The sequence below is a fragment of the Hemicordylus capensis genome, chromosome 1 (genome assembly GCF_027244095.1).
Source record: "Hemicordylus capensis ecotype Gifberg chromosome 1, rHemCap1.1.pri, whole genome shotgun sequence".
NCBI classification, from domain to species: Eukaryota; Metazoa; Chordata; class Lepidosauria; order Squamata; family Cordylidae; genus Hemicordylus; species Hemicordylus capensis.
The window spans coordinates 268,486,768-268,504,264 of NC_069657.1; the positions used below are offsets into that span (position 1 = coordinate 268,486,768).

Here is a 17,497-nt window from a genome sequence, read left to right on the forward strand (position 1 = left end):
TTGGTCTCAGGCAGGGTTCTTTTCTAACCCCACTACCTGAGACACTTTTTTAACCTTGGAGATTCTGGGAATAGATTCTGGGACCTTATGCGTGCAAAGTGAAGCCCTGGGTTCTCTGTATAGGGCTTAAAAGAGTTTTTTTTGTACAGAATATATGTTGTAGAACAGATCAGACTTCTGCTGCTTACAATACATATGGATGCCCCCCCCCTTTCATTAGGGCTTCTTTTTATTGTGCCCCTTCCTTGAGGGCTCTTCTCTAGACTGCGTCAAAATGGTCGCTAATGAAGCCCATGACAGCATCAGAAGAAAAGAAAAACATACGAGTGCACAGTAATGTTCTTTCTCCAATATTGTTTTGCCCAAATAATGTAAATCAAATAGTAGCAGGATGATGTGCAAGTAAAAGCTCTATGGTTTGGAGCAAACAGTCCAAATCTGGTAGCAGCGATAGAAAAAATTATGTAGCAGAATGGCAATCCAATGCCCATTTTCAAGCTTCACTGCTACAAACATGACTTCAGGAAAACTTCTTGACAGAGTGACTGTCCAGTGGATTTCCAAAACTGAAAGACTATGTGAAGTTGGGGGAACTCAAAAGGCATTTTGGAGTCCAGAATGTTTGGATGGTGATCTTTTAGCTTATGGTAAGATTAATCCAGTTCTTTTCTTTTCATGGTGCTGTCAGCTGTTCAGGATGAGCCTTTGGCCAATGAAGGATAGAATTGCTCATTAATCCTTGCATCCCTGGGATTTCACACTTAAATATTTGGTGTAGATGATGGTCAATAGTGGCAATTTAGCAACTTAGTTTGCTTTGTTGCCACTGTTTGTTCTGCTTGAAGCAGGCGAGTACTTTATTTTCTTTCCTATGGATGTATCTAGGGAAGGATATGAATAGTAAAAATGCACTCTGCAAGTTTATAGTTTGCTGTACTGGTGAATGGCCCCAAGTGAATGCAATCACCACTGTGTGTTCTTTTTATCAATTCTGTTGGACTTTCAGTTGGAGGGCCCCTCTGTGACCATGTTTAATGTCATGTTTACTGGCCGGGCTAATTGGGTTAATTTTACTACAATTGTTGCCAACATTGTGGGATGAAAACTTCATAGGTGGGTGATACGCCTGAGAGCCAAAGTTAACCACACAGATAATTCCCCCCTCCCCAAGGACTCTGCGGAATCACAAGAAAGTGCTAATAACATAGAACTCTGTTTAAGCTTATTTTCAGAGTTGCTGTGGCTGATGCTTTCCTGACTCTTTCCATAGTGGCCACAATTTTCGGCATTATGATAGAGCAAACTGAAACGTGAGAAATAGTGTGGTTCTCTTATACATGTAACTTTATTGGGTTGCATGAGGCTAAATGTAACCTGTTTGTGTTTTGTATTAAACAGATGTCTGCCTATGAACTTCAGAGTAGAAGATCTGGCTAGTGGCATCCTGCGTGAACGAGTAAAAGTTGGTACAAGCTTGGCTGATGTAGACCCTATGATCCTTGACAAATCGGTGCGCTCCATATTTTTCTTTATAGCTGCACACCTGAGCTAGGGGAAATTAATCAAGATCTTTAATTTGAAGCTTTGTAAAACTGGAGCTTACATTAAAGCATAATACACTTGAGAATTAAATCAGGTTTTCCAGACTGCTTTTCAAATACCAGTGGTCAACTACAGTGGGCAAAGTTTGCTTGGCTTTTATCTATGTTGATCACTCAGGCAAATAATACACTTAATAAGTTAAAAATAAGTCATTTAATTATTCATGTTTAAGAATTCTGGTTTTGAATGTATTCTCTGAATTTACATTGGCTCAAAATGAAATCATTTGTGAAAAATTACAATTTTATTTCCCTCTTAGGTGTGCTTTGACAGCATAGGTGGTTTGAGCAATCATATTCATGCACTTAAGGAAATGGTTATATTTCCTCTCCTGTATCCTGAAATATTTGAAAAATTCAAAATTCAGCCACCAAGGTAGGTAGACTTTTTCTTCTATAATTTGTCTTGAATTTTGGCTTGTAGAATGGTAATGTAAAGATCTCTGAACCAAATATAGGCCTGAGTTGCTACCCCACCCCCCACTTCAGTCCTGAGTTGTCATTACCCAGAAGTAACGAAACGTTTGGGAAGAGGACTAACTGGCTGAGTCTGTCACTCCCACTCTTCTTAATATAGTTAGTTGCTTGATAGGGTTGTGCAATTCAGATTAAATGGATTGCCATTGTTTTCAGTTCAAATAACTATTTAACTAGCTTTACTTGCCCTGCATAACTTTCTGAAATGGGGTAAATTCAAACATAATTTGGGTGATGGAAAGCTGTTGAGAAAATAAATCAGTAAGAAGAATTAAAAACATTCAACATTAAAAAAAAACACACCAATCTTGTTTGCAGTATCCAAACTATTAAACATGCCAAAGGGATTTTGCTGGATTGTGGCTGTACAGCTTACTGTTTAAGACAGGGATGAAGGTGATGACTGCAAAAATGCACTTACTCATATGCATGTGTATTTCAGGCACTTTGTGCCAGATGAATATTTAGATATGATGAAAAAGCAGGGTAGCATTTTGGATTGGTTTGCTTAACTTGTGAAGCCGGTTGTTGAATGCAAGCAGAGGTGTCCTTTGTCCTTCAGAGCCTTTAATGGGATTACAGGAAGTTGGCAAAAAGCAGTAAATATTTGGTGACATAAGAAGTTAGAAGAACAGGAGACAATCGAGGCACAGAGCTTGTTCCTAAGAGGAGCAAAATGTTAGACTTCATTCAACGGTTGTGGTAGCGTTTTATTTGTTCACTGTTTTGTGAAGAGTTTCACTTTTTAAAGGCAATATATAAATATCTTTAATAAACATCCATAGACTTATTATTCTAGGTAAAGGTAAAGTGTGCCATCAAGTCAATTCCGACTCTTGGTGCCCACAGAGCCCTGTGGTTTTCTTTGGTAGAATACAGGAGGGGTTTACCATTGCCTCCTTCTGTGCAGTATGAGATAATGCCTTTCAGCATCTTTCCTATATCACTGCTGCCTGATACATGTACCAGCAGGGATTCAAAGCAGCAACTTTCTGCATGTTAATCAAGCATTTCCCTGCTGCACCATTTAAGGTGCCTACTTTTCCTATATTTATCTAGCTGATTTTTTTTATGATCTCTCCATTTTAGCACAAGTGGTATAGACAGGTTTGCATAAGGTTTAGGAGGACTTGAGATATTTATATTTGGATTTTAACCAAACCAGTATTATGATTATACTTCTTGTCAAACAATTTTCAGAGAATGTTTCTGATGTTGCTCTTAATGTATGATGATTATATTGCAGTGCTCAATAGTCCACTGGCTGGCAATTTACATATTAGCAAGTAATTTTAAAAATGCATGTTTTGTGTAGGAACGTCAGAATTTTTCTCAAGTAGTTTTAAATAAAGAGCATTAATTATAAGTCTTTAAATACATTTCTGCTTTTTGTTGCATTCCTTTTTAGTTCCTGATAACTTCATTTAGAGACTGAGAATATTGCTAGGCACTTATTTACTGTAATAACTGCCATGTGGGTGACAGATATTGCATTGAAATCATAGAAGAAACAAAGAAATAGTGATTACAATGTTTGTCCATTTATCTTCAGGGGCTGTTTGTTTTATGGTCCTCCTGGAACAGGTAAAACCTTGGTAGCTAGAGCTCTGGCCAATGAATGCACCCAAGGAGAGAGAAAGGTTGCTTTCTTTATGAGGAAAGGAGCAGACTGTCTCAGCAAGTGGGTTGGTGAATCTGAACGGCAACTTCGACTTCTCTTTGATCAAGTTAGTATATAGTATTCATATATCTTTGATCGTTTCTTTTAAGGCTGACCTGAAACAGGAGTGAGGTGTTGTTGCTTTTTGTTTGTTTTTTACAAACGCTTATGACAGAAAACACACACTGGGATTTTGGTTTTTCGAGGAATAGTGTCAAAAGGGAATGATGAAAGTATTTGATTATTTAGAGCAAGCCTGCTCAACTTAGGCCCCCCAGCTGTTTTTGGACTGCAGCTCCCATAATCCCTAGCCACAGTGGCCAATGACTCCTAAGTCAAAGAAAGCTAAAACTATCGATCTGACCAGAGAATGGACACCGTCTCCATCTGACTTACAGCAGCTACCTTCGAAACAGCCATCAGTGTTGAATATTGACCCAACGTCGAAGTCAGACTGATCTCAATATCGACCTACTGTTGAACTCAAAGACTGTCCTCGATAGTGACCCTTCTGCGAGGACTTCTCCAATGTCAAAGAAGATCCCTCGATGTTGACAGAGCCTCTCAATGCTGACTGCTCACTGACACCTACATGTTTGACATCAAGGGCTTGTTCATTATCTCCGGCTCTGATGCAATTGCTTCCTCAGTACCGTTGATTGTCATTATGGCCCTCCATCGACACCAATGACTCCAGCTCCATGTTTTCCACCTGCGTTGTCGACTCTGCATACACTGATACTGTCGGCATCGAGGCAGGTCTCACCTCGATATCAGATGCCGACTTTTGACATCGACAAAGAAGAATCTGACAGAGGTGCCATTTTTGATCCAGCCACTGCATGCATGTTGCCAATCCTGGATTCATTCTCTAGTACCCTGTCCACATCTACATTCACGGGGTTTCCTCCATAAACCACGGCCCAAGCTTACATCAGTTGTCAGGGGTGAACAGTGTCATGGACCCTCTGTACACTCAGCCTGCAGCTGTGGCACTGGTGCATCAGGCATCAAGTTTACCTGATAGTCATTCACATTAAGGGCCTGGACAGTGTCCTAGTGGATGATCTAAGTCATATGTTTTCCTAGCAACAGCAGCACGAATGGGAGCTCAAGACAGAATATATTACTCCAACATATGGATGAGCCCTATCACAGACCTGTTCGCAACTTCAGAGAACACTAAGCGCATTCACTTTTGTTCAAGGGTGGGAGATGACCCTCGGTCCCTGGGGGATGCGTTCCAGGTGGATTGAACTTGGAAGACACCATACATATATTTCCATCATGTCCCTTGATAAGTTGAGTAGTGGTACGCCTCCTGACTGCTCCAGCATCAAGCATTCTAGTGACTCCATGGTGGCCAAGGCAACCATGGTTTCTACAGGTACACAAACTATCGGGAAACCATTACCATCATCTGCATCAACAGCTAGATCTCTTGTCGCAAGACAGCAGGCACGTCTTTCACCCAGACGTACTCACACTCCATCTGACTGTATCGGCTTCTAAATAACATCTTGCTCAACAGAAGATAGCCCCCCACCAGATGTAACTACTTCAGCAAATGGTTGCGTTTTAAAACTTATGCCAGGGCGCAGTTGTCAGCCAGAACAAGCTACTATTAAGGATGTACTCCTCTATTTAACTACCTTGAAATTGCAAGGTTTGGCTAATGTGTCTCTAAAGGTTTACTTGGCTGTGCTCTCCTCCAAGCATCCGGGTTGTGGTGTCAAGACTCCACCTGGATAGTAGAGCCTTCCTGAAAGGCCTTGTGAATGTATACCTACCTGTCTGTACTCCTGTGGAACCATGGAGCATCTCCCTGGTGCTCTCCTCATTGACTCAAAGCCAGTTGGCTGGTCAGACTCATCTTACTGACCTTCAGGTCACAGAACATAAAACCACCAGAAGCAATTAAGGCCCACTCCACTCAAGCCTATGCTTCTTGGGCTGCACACCTATTGGGGGTAACTTTCACGGACATCTGTAAAACAGCAACATGGTCCATGGAGTTACCTTTCATTAAGCACTGTGCCATAGATGTGTGCTCTGATGCCGAGGTGAGCTTCGGGAGAAGCATTGTAAAGCATTGTAAAGTGTTACAATAGCTACTACTGCACCCTCCTCCATGGGGAGCTAGCTAAAGACTTATACTTATGGATCTTGATCCAGATAAACAGGTTACTCACCTGTAACTAATGATCTGGTAGAGATCCGTTGACATCCATAAGACCCTCCCGGACTACCCCTCTGCAGTAGTGCTCTGCTATGTGCATAGCAGTGTGCATTCCATTCTTCTTCGATGCTGATGAATTCACCTGCTTTTCCAGATGATCGTCACTCACGGCGGTCATCCAAGAACTTAGGAACATGGCGCCCAGCCCACCTTTAAATAGCTCGCTGTAGGCATGGAGGTGGGGCTTGGATGCCTGGACGAGCTGCAGCATTTCTACTGCAAGGTTCCTGCGCAGGCGCAGAACCCATACTTATGGATGTCAACGGATCTCTACCAGATCATTAGTTACAGGTGAGCAACCTGTTTTTTCTTGGTTAGTATAATATTGGAGAAAGGACATGAAGGAAAATTTGAGTTGAGTGCAATCCTGAGATGCTGAAAAACTGTTTGCTAGAGCTTTTTGTATATGAACATGGTGAAGGTACTGGTGGAGTTAGATTTATCATACTACATGAGAAGAATGTTAGCAAGCTATCAAATTTTTCTAGAATGTAAGTAGCAAGAACACATTCTTAATGAAGAGAAATGGAAATGGCCAAGAGGCCAACTTTGCAAGGTAGATTTGGTAAGTAGCAAAGCATATTTTGTGTAAATGAGAATTTACAATAATAATATGTCCACACAATTCAGATTGTGACTGCTTTTACACCATGCACCCAATCGCTAAGTCCATACCTACAGGTGGTTCAGCCTCTTTTCATCTCAAGCTGGAGAATGCTTATAGACTAGCATGAGCAACTGGTAGAGAAAATTCTTAGAAAGGTAGCTACTTTTTTCAGGGATATTTCTTAAGTTTGAGTAGTAAATCGACCCACTGGGAACGTGATGATTTACTATAGTGATATGCCCTGGAAGTATATTCTTTGTTGAGAGAGTACATCAGGAATGGTTAATGTCTGTATTTTTCTGGTCACTATTTTCACATGCTACTTTGGAAAGCTGGTTGGAGGCAAGGGGCAGGCTCTATGATAAAGCTGACGAACTAGTAAAAACTCACTGTTAGGAGATAGCATTCTTACAGTTGGATTGACACATTCATGGATTGGTGGGAGGACAGGCTGAGGAAAATATGGGCTTCCTGAAAGGTTTGCTCAAGAAACAGATGGCAATGGTCCTTTACTTAATGGCATAGCAATATATAGTATTTATTTGAAATGTACATTGGCGACTAATGGCTTCTTTTTCTTTCATGTGAAACTGAGCACAACACATTTTCCAAGCTTGACACAAATCTGACTGAGGCCACATAAAGTTGCTTTGGGGTTGCCAGATAACCATCACTGCAGTATATTTGCTGTTCTGAATTAATGATTATAGTGAAATGGCAGTAATTGTTTTTGTCTTGTTTGAGCACATTTTGAGGTGTTCTTTGAGTACATTTTCCATATAGAATTAAAAATCCATGTTAGTCTTTGGGGATGAATCAATTTGATGATAATATACGACAGATAATACTGAAATTAACATATGTTAGCAAAATTTATAGTTATCTTCAGTGAGTCAGACCATTAGTTCATCAAACTCATTATTGCCTACAGACTCTACACTTACTAGCAGCAACTCAGACAGGGTCATAGCTCAGTGGTAGAGCTCATTCTTTGCAAGCTGTCGAGATACCTGTCTGAAAACTTGGAGTTAAAGATGCCTGGAACTGAACCTGGGACGTTGGCTTGCAGAGAATGTGCTCTACCACTGAACTATGGCCCTGTCCCATATGGAGGTACTTTGAATTAATTAGCAGGCTCCATAGTATAAACGTATAAAATTTACTTTTGTGATATATAGAATATTTTGTGTCTATTAAGTTAGAGATATCATGTTTGATAAAATGTTTGCTTGCCCATTTGTGAATGGGCATGTCTGCTTGGAATTACTTAGACTTGTGAACTGTTGTTGCAAATTTCAGGAGACCCTATATAGATCACCTGTTGCTTGTTGCAAAATCCGTAAAATGCTATGTTCTTCAGAGAATGCCTTTAGTTGGTAAACTGCAGATTCATCAACTGAGTGCATTTTCCAGAGACTCTGCAGTTCAAACTCAGTACAGTAACTAAAGATACAAGTGGGTTAGGCCTTGGAGTAGAAGCAAATGCTTCTCATATTTATTTCTAATAGTGTTCCTTGCTCACTAGGCATACCTGATGAGGCCCTCTATAATATTTTTTGATGAAATAGATGGCTTGGCCCCAGTTCGTTCCAGCAGACAAGACCAGATTCACAGGTAAGTTAGAATATATGATACTGCAGAAATATATTGATATAAAGATTCTCATTTTTAATTTTATTTGGATTGGTCAAGATTTCTTGCATATGTTACAGAAATAAATCTTAGCATCAAAGCTATGGCAGGCAAACTGGCATTTTAACTTGAGACAAAACTGTAAATAGGTAGCATCCATACTATGTTAGTTGTGACAAAGCACTATTGAAATCAACGAGACAAGTTAGTCATGACTAACTTAAGTCCCATTAAGTGGGATTTAGTCATGATTAACTGAGTTTAGATCCTGTCCAATGTCTTGAAGTCAATTTTCTTTGCTTTCATCTTATGCATATAACACATTTTACTGTTTGCCTCAAAGATCAGATTCATATTAAGCATAGCCAATTATTTGATTATTAGTATATATTTGATATGGGAAATATCCACCAGGCATGGATGTTGTGCAACCTCTGTTCATATCAATGAGTACCTTATATGGTAGAGGAGGTGGGCTGAAGTCTAGCTGACATGCCAGGAATATGCACAGTAGCCAGGGTGTGTGATAGTATGTGCCTGGTATAACTCTTCAGTAACAAAATTAAAGGAGAAGATTCCCCATTTGTGTTAACCTTCACCAAATGTCATGAAAATGAAAAGGTTGTGGTCATGAGGTAACTCAATACCTCCCAAAATAACATTGTTATGATCATGGGGTAAGTGTGTACCAGTGGTCCCTCTAATTTTTTTCATCTCTGTGCGGAATGAGTTTTGTTCTGGGCGGCAGTATCAAGGCAGTGTGTGCCTTGCATTCAAAACGGGGCCTTCCTGATTCAGCCTGAGTGGGATCTAAAATGAACTGAGTGGACACCCAAAAACTTGTGAGCGCGCACATGTTTGCATGCCTTAGAGGGAACAGTGATGTGTACCCCACCCAGTTGCCTGATTAAAAAACCAGCAACAGTATTAAGTAACCCAGAAAAAACACTTTATTTTCTTAGCATTAACTAATCAAGGAGCACACACTAACATTTTATTTATTAAATAATTAATAAACCTTAATTTTTAGAACACTTTTAAACCAAAATATATATTTTAGAACTTTTATTAGAAAAAATACATTAACCATATTAAATTATTTACATTAACTCAGGAAAAAACTTAAGTCAGAAAACACAGATCAACCCTTTTTAAATTTTACTGTCAGTACATAGCTGCATTGTAGTGGGCTAGCAAATCTATGGTGGTCATCACATTTTATGCGAGATGTGTGGTCTAATGTACTTGGGCAAAACCTATATCATCCCTTTCCCCCCAGTTTGCAGATTGGTGGGATCTGGGAATTTGTAGTCCAGAACCCTCATTGCAGCTCTGATTGACTGGTTCAGGTGCTAGACCTCAAGCATCTGTCTTCTCAACTCAGCATCAACCAACTGGTAGCCCAGCTCAGTCAAAAAGAGACTCTTTCTTCCTTTAGGTGATTTGATTGTTGTTCCAAGTTGAGAAGTGGCCTTTCCAAAGTATGAACATTCCTTAATCTTAAAAATAATTCTCCAGGCTCGGATGGATTATCTTCATTGTATTACAAAACGTTTCAGGACAAATTAATTGGACCTTTAACAGAAGTAATGAATGCGATATTATCTCATTACACCTTACCGGTTTCTTGGCAAGAAGCATTCATTTCCTTACTTCATAAAGAAGGGAAAAACCCAACACGACCAGAATCATATAGACCTATATTCCTCTTAAATGTGGATTACAAAATTTTTACTTCAATCTTGGCAGCAAGATTAAGGAATTTCCTGTCTGAAATAATCCATACTGACCAATCTGGTTTTCTCCCGAAAAGACTCATGAAAGATAATATAAGATATGTTTTGAATGCAATTGATAAAGTAACCATGACACGTACAAAAGCAGCTATGATTTTCCTAGATGCCGAAAAAGCCTTTGACAGTTTGGAATGGCCCTTCTTGTTCTCAGTGTTGGAGAAAATGAACTGTGGCCCTCATTTTTTTATCCTGGATTCGTAGTATATACCAACAGCAATCAGCAAAAATTATTGTCAATGGATCCTTGTCTTCAAAATGTATCATCAATACAATATATCATCAATACGACACAAGGATGTCTGCTTTCCCCGTTGCTGTTTATACTTGCTCTTGAACCTTTGGCAGCTAAAATTAGACAAGAACAGCACATTCAAGGTATCAAAACAGGTGATTGTGAACATAAAATAAAACTATATGCTGATGATGTATTGCTTACTGTCACGCAAGTCAAAGACTCCTTGGATACATTAATGACTCAGATATATCAGTATGGTTCAGTTTCTGGCTATAAGATCAACAGTGAGAAAACTCAGATCATGACATGGAATCTCTCAGAAAAAGAGAGAGAATATTTCTCTAAAGTTTTAAGATTACAAATAATGAAGAAACCAATAAAATACTTGGGGATTAATCTTATGAGGAGCAATAAAGATCTGTTTAAGAATAACTATGTCCCAATTTGGAAATCAATAATGGCTGATCTGGATAGATGGAAGAGGTTGACTCTATCTTGGCTTGGAAGAATCTCTGCAGTAAAAATGAACATATTACCTAAGATGAACTTTCTTTTTCAAATGATCCCCATAAAGATAGATGACAAGATATTGAATAGATGGCAGAGTCAGCTTAATTTATTTATCTGGAATTATAAAAAAACCCCAGGATTCGATTTAAGGTGATGCAAGATTCCAAAGAAAGAGGTGGTCTTGGAGTTCCTAACTTGAAACTTTATTATCACGCTAGTAGCTTGACTTGGATTTCAAATTGGATTTTATCCCCTTATGGAAGTTTTACTTGAATGGAGGAATTTGGTCTTACTGGAGGATTGCATAATTACTTATGGATTTCTGGTTCGAGGAAAGATTTGGAGATATAACAACATACTATCCAACACAGTCTTTTTTATGTCTGGGATAAATATAAGAAAAGAATAAGTCCTAGATTATCACCTTTGGCCTCGATACGTAATGCTTATTTTCATGAAGAAGAACTTTCTTCTAAGTATAATTTTTGGCGAGGCAGTCTATACTCCTTACAAAGTTTGGCCCAGTATTTAGCTCTGGATAAATCATTTTCTTCTGGGCAAACAACTCAACAAGCATCCTGGTTCCAACAAGCTCGGATCAGCTCAATAGTTCAGAAAGAGTTACAGCTACAGGGTGGGAAACTTAGAGATCTGACTGAATTTGAAGAATTAATCACCCAAAACACTGATCATTTATTAGGCAGAATTTATAAACTATTACTGAAGTATGAAACAGACTGAGCAGATAAAAGAATGTATGATAAAATACATGCAGAACTTTAATAGATCGATCAATCTCTCGGATTGGGAATACCAATGGAAAAAGAATGTGAAATTTACTTTGTGTACCAATCTAAGGGAAAATTGGTATAAGATGTTTTTCAGATGGTATATAACTCCTTTGACTATTAATAAAATAGATAATTCTTTTTCTAAGAAATATTGGAAATGTAACTCACATTTAGGTTCATTTACCATATGTGGTGGAGTTGCGGTAAATCTCAACAGTTTTGGAAATAAATTCATATGAAAATTGAACAAATCTTAGAAGTTAAGATCCCCTTCCTTCCAGAAACTTTTCTTTTAGGTATGATAAAACCTTATATTCCCGCCCAATCAAATGAATTGTGTTTATGATTACAGCGGCTAGGATTATCTATGCATCTAACTGGTGTTCTTTGGAAATTCTTTCCTTAAACGATTGGTTTTTGAAAGTGTGGGACTATGCTTCAGTTTCAAAAGTCTCAGCTTATGTACATGGTATCTCTACTGAATCATTCATGTCTGTTTGGGAACCCTTTATAAATTATAATATCCGTTATGGTCAAACTTTGTTCCCATTTTCTGGATTTGACTTATAGTGTTTTCGATATGTAACTTACAAGAAGTTGAATAGATTAGATTTTATAATTTTAAGGGTCTGAAGTACGAACATTCCTTCCTGAATGGTATCATGGCTGAATAGGTTTTTCTACAGTGTGCATAACTAGCTGATCTCTGTGGTGATCCATAATCCCTCACAACTGAGTCTTCTGCACCTGCGCAGTAGCCCTGTGGAGGAATCCTTAGCTCCGACAGGTGCTCTCTGAGGCGTGCGAGGTGGCGCCAGGTAAAATAGGTGGGAGAGCGCTGTCCTCTTTAGTTCCTTCTTGCCCTCTGTTTGTGCTGCATCACGAAGGTTTTTGCTCCTTTCTTCCCTTGTGTTACTGCTGGTAAAGTGAAGTATTTTTGATCTTACCGGCTAGGGTTCCCCCCCCCCGGGGGGGATACTTTTAATCTTACTCGATATTTAGTGTTGTTTCTTGGCCACCCTGACCAATTATAACCTCTCAAGGTTTGACGTCTGGCCATTCTCCTCCTAGGCTCCCTGTTTCTGAAGCTGGTGATAGGGGGACACATCAACAGCAATCCCCCTCTGTTTACTTTGCTTCATCGTGAAATGGGGTCCATGTTGGGTTCTAATAATTCTACTCCATCAAATACCACTTTTAAAGGTTTTCCAATTTCACAAGGTCTGGATAATGATGAGACTGGGTTTGTCATACCTATTCCTAAGATCCCCTCAGTCTGTCTTGTGTGTGGGACCCCTTTATGTTCTCCTTCTCTATCCTGGAGAGAGTGCTACCACTATTCAGCACCACACTTGCCAATGCAACATCTCAACTATCATAGTTCACCAAGTGCTTTTGATCCAAGTCACCTTTGTACTTGTGACAGATATATATCTCATTCACTCTATGGGTCACCTGACCTGCCTTATGATTATGAAGAGTTTCGAATGAGGAAGTAGATGAGATTAAGGGGGGATCTGTCTGTAACCATTACCCCTGGTACAGCTGATCCCTTCAAATGTCCTGCTTCACCAAGGATCCCTTCAAGGCTTGTCTCTCCAGCCCTGAGGGCCTCCCCAGTTACACCAGAGAGCCCCTTGGTGCCTGCTGATCTGGTGATGCCCAGGGAACCTGTGTCCCCAATAGATCTGTTTCCTGCACAACCTAATCCAGAAGCCCCTGACTCCGACAATGAATCTTCAGACTCCTCTACCCTTGACTCTGACGTTTCAGAGGTTCCCTTGGGCACTTCGCCTGATAACAATGGCACAAACCCACCATCGAATTTACCTGTCAAAGAAACAAAATCATACAGGGTTCAAGTGCAGGAGATGGCCAAAGCCCTTAGTCTAGAGCTTTTGTCTCCTGCACCTGTTGTAAAGATCCAGTATACAACTATCTAGCTTCCACCTTCTCTGCACACCCAGCAGGCTTAGACGATGCTTCGGAACTACCTGACTCATTTCAGACCAAGTTCCTAGCTACATTATCAAAATCAGCAGACCTGACCCGCCAGCACCTTAATACCCCAAACATTTAACTGAGTCTAAGGTGTTGGCTGGTTCCATTGCGCTTCACCACCACATGTGGTTGTGCTCAACGCCTCTTGGATTCAGTATGAAAGACAAAATAGAAAATCTGGCCTTTGATGGGGAAGGTCTCTTCTCCAAAGACACTGACAATACAATGTAGAAGCTCAATAAATCCTGCAACACAGTGAAGACTTTAGCCCCATCTACTCAGCAGTGTTACTTCTCCAACAGGTACCTCTACAACTACAAACAGTGCTACCAGTCCATACCAGTTCAAGACCATGGGAATTTTAGACAGGGCTTCTGGCAATACTCGAGGCACCCCTTCCAGCAACGACAGGGACACCAGCAGAAATCCAAACCTCAAGATCAGCCCAAACAGGCTTTTTGATTATGAGGCCCTGGAAGTACCTGATCCCTCTCATCTTTGCTCTGCCCGCCTTGCTCCCTTCCTGGCATAGCATAACATCTGATGCCTGGGTGTTGAGCATAGTCACCTTGGGCTATACCATTGAATTTTGAGACCTTGCCCACTTATGTGGGAATAAAATACACCTACCCAACTCCTTCCCTAGAAGATGTATCTACTTACCTTCAGAAAGGGGCCATTGAATCTGTTCCACTTGATTATATATACTCTCGATTCTATTCAAGGTACTTCCAGGTTCAGAAACATTATGGCCTCTGTCCTATTATGGATCTGAGGAAACTGAATAAATTTGTTTGTATCAGTAAATGTTGCATGGTTGTTCTACAGTCAGTTCTTCCACTACTATCTGAAGAAGAATGGTTTCTGTCTTTGGATCTCAAGGATGCCTATTTTCATATTGCTCTATGCCTCTGCCATCACCAATTTTTATGTTTCTGCCTTGGGCCTAATGCTTATCAGTATAAAGTACTTCTCTTTGGCTTATACATGGCCGCACATGTTTTCACTAAGTACACGGGTGTTTCGTTGCTCACCTACATATGCAAGGTGTGCCCATCTTCTCGTTCTTATATGACTGGTTTTTAACTGGCAAGCATGTGTAGGCTCTCTTATCTCATTTCCATCTTACTCTCGCTCTCCTGGAAGAGCTGGGTATCAGTGTCAATGACAAGAAATCTGTTCTGACCCTTCAACACACTGTTCACTACATTGGTGTTGTCCTAGATGCAGCCTTGAAGCGCGCTTACCTGCCTGAAGAATGTGTCCCCTCGAACTCCTCCCTAATTGTGGTCTTCCAGGCTTCTCCCAAGCAGAGGGCTCACTCAATTCAGTGCCTCTTGAGCTTAATGTCATCCTGCACCACCACAGTTGCCAATGCCTATCTGAAAATGCACAGACTGCAACTATAGTTCCTCTCCGTTTTCCGTCCAAACCTAGAAAAGAAGACGAAATAGTTAGTCATTCCACCAATATCCTCCAATCTCTCTGCTTGTGGACTATGTATGTATGTATGTATGTATGTATGTATGTATGTAATTCAATTTCTATACCGCCCTTCCAAAAATAGCTCAGGGCAGTTTATACAGAGACATAACAAATAAATAAGATGGATCCCTGTCCCCAAAGAGCTCACAATCTAAAAAGAAAAATAAGATAGACACCAGCAACAGTAACTGGAGGTACTGTTCTGGGGGTGGATAGGGCCAGATTATCTCCCCCTGATAAATAAAGAGAATCACCACATTAAAAGGTGCCTCTTTGCCAAGTTAGCCTGTTTACTTGTCTTAGGGAATGCCTTTTCACATGCGTATCCCCCTCAGTAACTTTGACAACTGATATCTCCCTTCAAGGTTGGAGGGCCCAGTGTCATAATCTATTATCTCAGGGCCTCTGGAACTACCAGCAACAGGAGCTTCCTACAGGTTGAGTATCCCTTATCTGGACTGCTTGGGACCAGAAGTGTTTCAGATTTCAGACTTTTCCGGATTTTGGAAGATTGTCGTTTCAGGGGCTGGAAGCCCAGTAAAAGAAAAGGGGGACTTTCCGCCGTCACCGGGACTACAAACCCCAGCCTGCTTTGAGTAACCCGGGGTGGTAATGGCGGCGGCAGCACCTGCGCATTGAGGTCTCTGTGCGGACCACACAGAGTGAATAAAGCTCTTCTCCTTGGTGGTAACAGGCGGTGGAGGGAGCGGAAGGCAGAAACATGTTGAAGGGCCTGGTAGCGACAGGGCCTCCCATGACCGGGTCGGTGGCGCCTGCCAGCGTGCTCCATGCGCAGCCAGAGAAGCCACAGCACTACACATATGTAGTGAGAACACCCGCAGCTGCCACTTACTGCTGCTCCTACTGCCGCCAGCATGGTGTCCAGATTTTGGAGCATTTCGGATTCCGGATGTCCGGATAAGGGATGCTCAACCTGTATAAACCTTATTGAGCTCCTGGCAGTATTCTTAGCCTTAAAGCTTTCCTTCTAATTCTCCAAGGGAGAGTAGTTGAAATTCACCTGGATAGTACAACAGCCATTGCCTATTTAAATCATCAAGGTGACATAGTCTCCAGGTCCTTAAATAATCTAGCCTTGCAACTGTCGTTCTGTTCTAGAATGGGCATCAGCCAGAAGTTCCTGGGAGATGCCTTCTAGATTCCATGAAAAATCAATCTCTTTTACCTGTCCCTGCCCTGTCCCCTACTATCCAAGGTGGTGGGAAAGATCTTGTAGAAAAAGACTCCATGCATCATAATCTGCCCATGGTGGCCAAGGCAACCCTGGTTCCCAGCACTCCTCAGCCTCTCCAGAGGCCACCATCGCCTTCTTCCCTCCAAGAAGGACCTTGTCACCAGATAAAATGGGTGGGTCATTTTACTCCACTCTCTTTTTTTCTTTCAAATTCAATTTTTATTAATTTTTACTCCACTCTCCAAAGGCCACCATGCACTATGGACTCTCTCCCTGACAGCGTGGAGGCTAAACTTCTAGATGATATTCTACTCAATGAAAGAAAGGCCTCCACCAGGCAAAACTATATGTGCAAGTGGAAACGTTTCATGTCCTATGCGTCATCGAAGGACTTTGAACCTTTCTATGCCTCTGTCAGCTAGATTCTGCTCTACCTGACTTTTCTTAAAAGACCTGGCCTCTCCAACACTTCTCTGAAGGTCCACTTGCAGAGAAGTCTATCTCAGCTCAACAGCTGGGATGGCATGGCAAGTCAGTCTTCACCCACCCCGACTGCAAGCACTTCCTGAAGGGCATTATCAATCTATATCCACCAGTAAGGAAACTGGTTGAGCCTTGCAGTCTGTCTCTTATGCTTTCAAACCTGACAGAGGCACCCTTCAAACTTCTGCTCTCTACTTCCCTGAAACTATCGCTAAAGATTGCCTTCCTCATCGCAGTTACTTCTGCAAGGCGGGTAAGTGAACTCTCCACCCTGAGGGCTGACTCTACCTACACCAAGTTCTTCCCAGACACAGTGGTGCCTGACCCTGCCTTTCGCCCTAAGGTGGTCACAGACTTCCATATCAGGGCATTATGCTACCTCAGTCCAACGGCACCCTTGGAGCGCTCCATGTGTGCCCTAGACATCCACAGGTGTATTCTGTACTTCTTGGATCACACACAAACCTTTTGCCACTCCAACAAGCTGTTCATCACCTACTCCAGCCCTCACAAGGGCACGGCCATCTCCAGATAAAGTCTATCAAACTGGCTAGTGCAGCTGATATTTTTCTGCTACAAAAAGCAAGATGTTCAGCCGCCAACCAGGGTCAAAGCCCAGGGCCATGGCTATCTCAGCATCTCATATGTCTGGTATCAGCATGGCTGACATTTGTAAGGTTGCTACCTGGTCCACCGATTTACCTTTTGTAAGACACTACACTGTGGATCTGCGTTCTGGTGCTCAGGCCAACTTTGGTTGGCTGTTTCTTTAAAAAGGTTCTTTG

At 41.2% G+C, this 17,497-nt stretch overlaps 1 protein-coding gene and 1 long non-coding RNA gene across 4 annotated transcripts in view; one reads left to right on the forward strand and one right to left on the reverse strand.

Annotated features, from left to right (window-relative positions):
* The window catches only part of ATAD2B (ATPase family AAA domain containing 2B), a 143,602-nt gene that overhangs the window by 58,440 nt on the left and 67,665 nt on the right, over positions 1-17,497 (forward strand). For all 3 annotated transcript variants that reach the window (XM_053285133.1, XM_053285134.1, XM_053285135.1), the window contains exons 10-13: positions 1,399-1,510; positions 1,862-1,977; positions 3,631-3,805; positions 8,110-8,198. In XM_053285133.1, coding sequence (XP_053141108.1) covers positions 1,399-1,510; positions 1,862-1,977; positions 3,631-3,805; positions 8,110-8,198 — 492 coding nt within the window. The remainder of the gene's footprint in view (positions 1-1,398; positions 1,511-1,861; positions 1,978-3,630; positions 3,806-8,109; positions 8,199-17,497) is intronic.
* Positions 9,285-16,139, reverse strand: LOC128340213 (uncharacterized). The gene is made up of 4 exons (XR_008313522.1): positions 16,056-16,139; positions 14,797-14,982; positions 14,213-14,329; positions 9,285-10,357 (listed from the first exon to the last, which is right to left on the reverse strand). It is a non-coding gene; the product is annotated as an uncharacterized LOC128340213 (long non-coding RNA).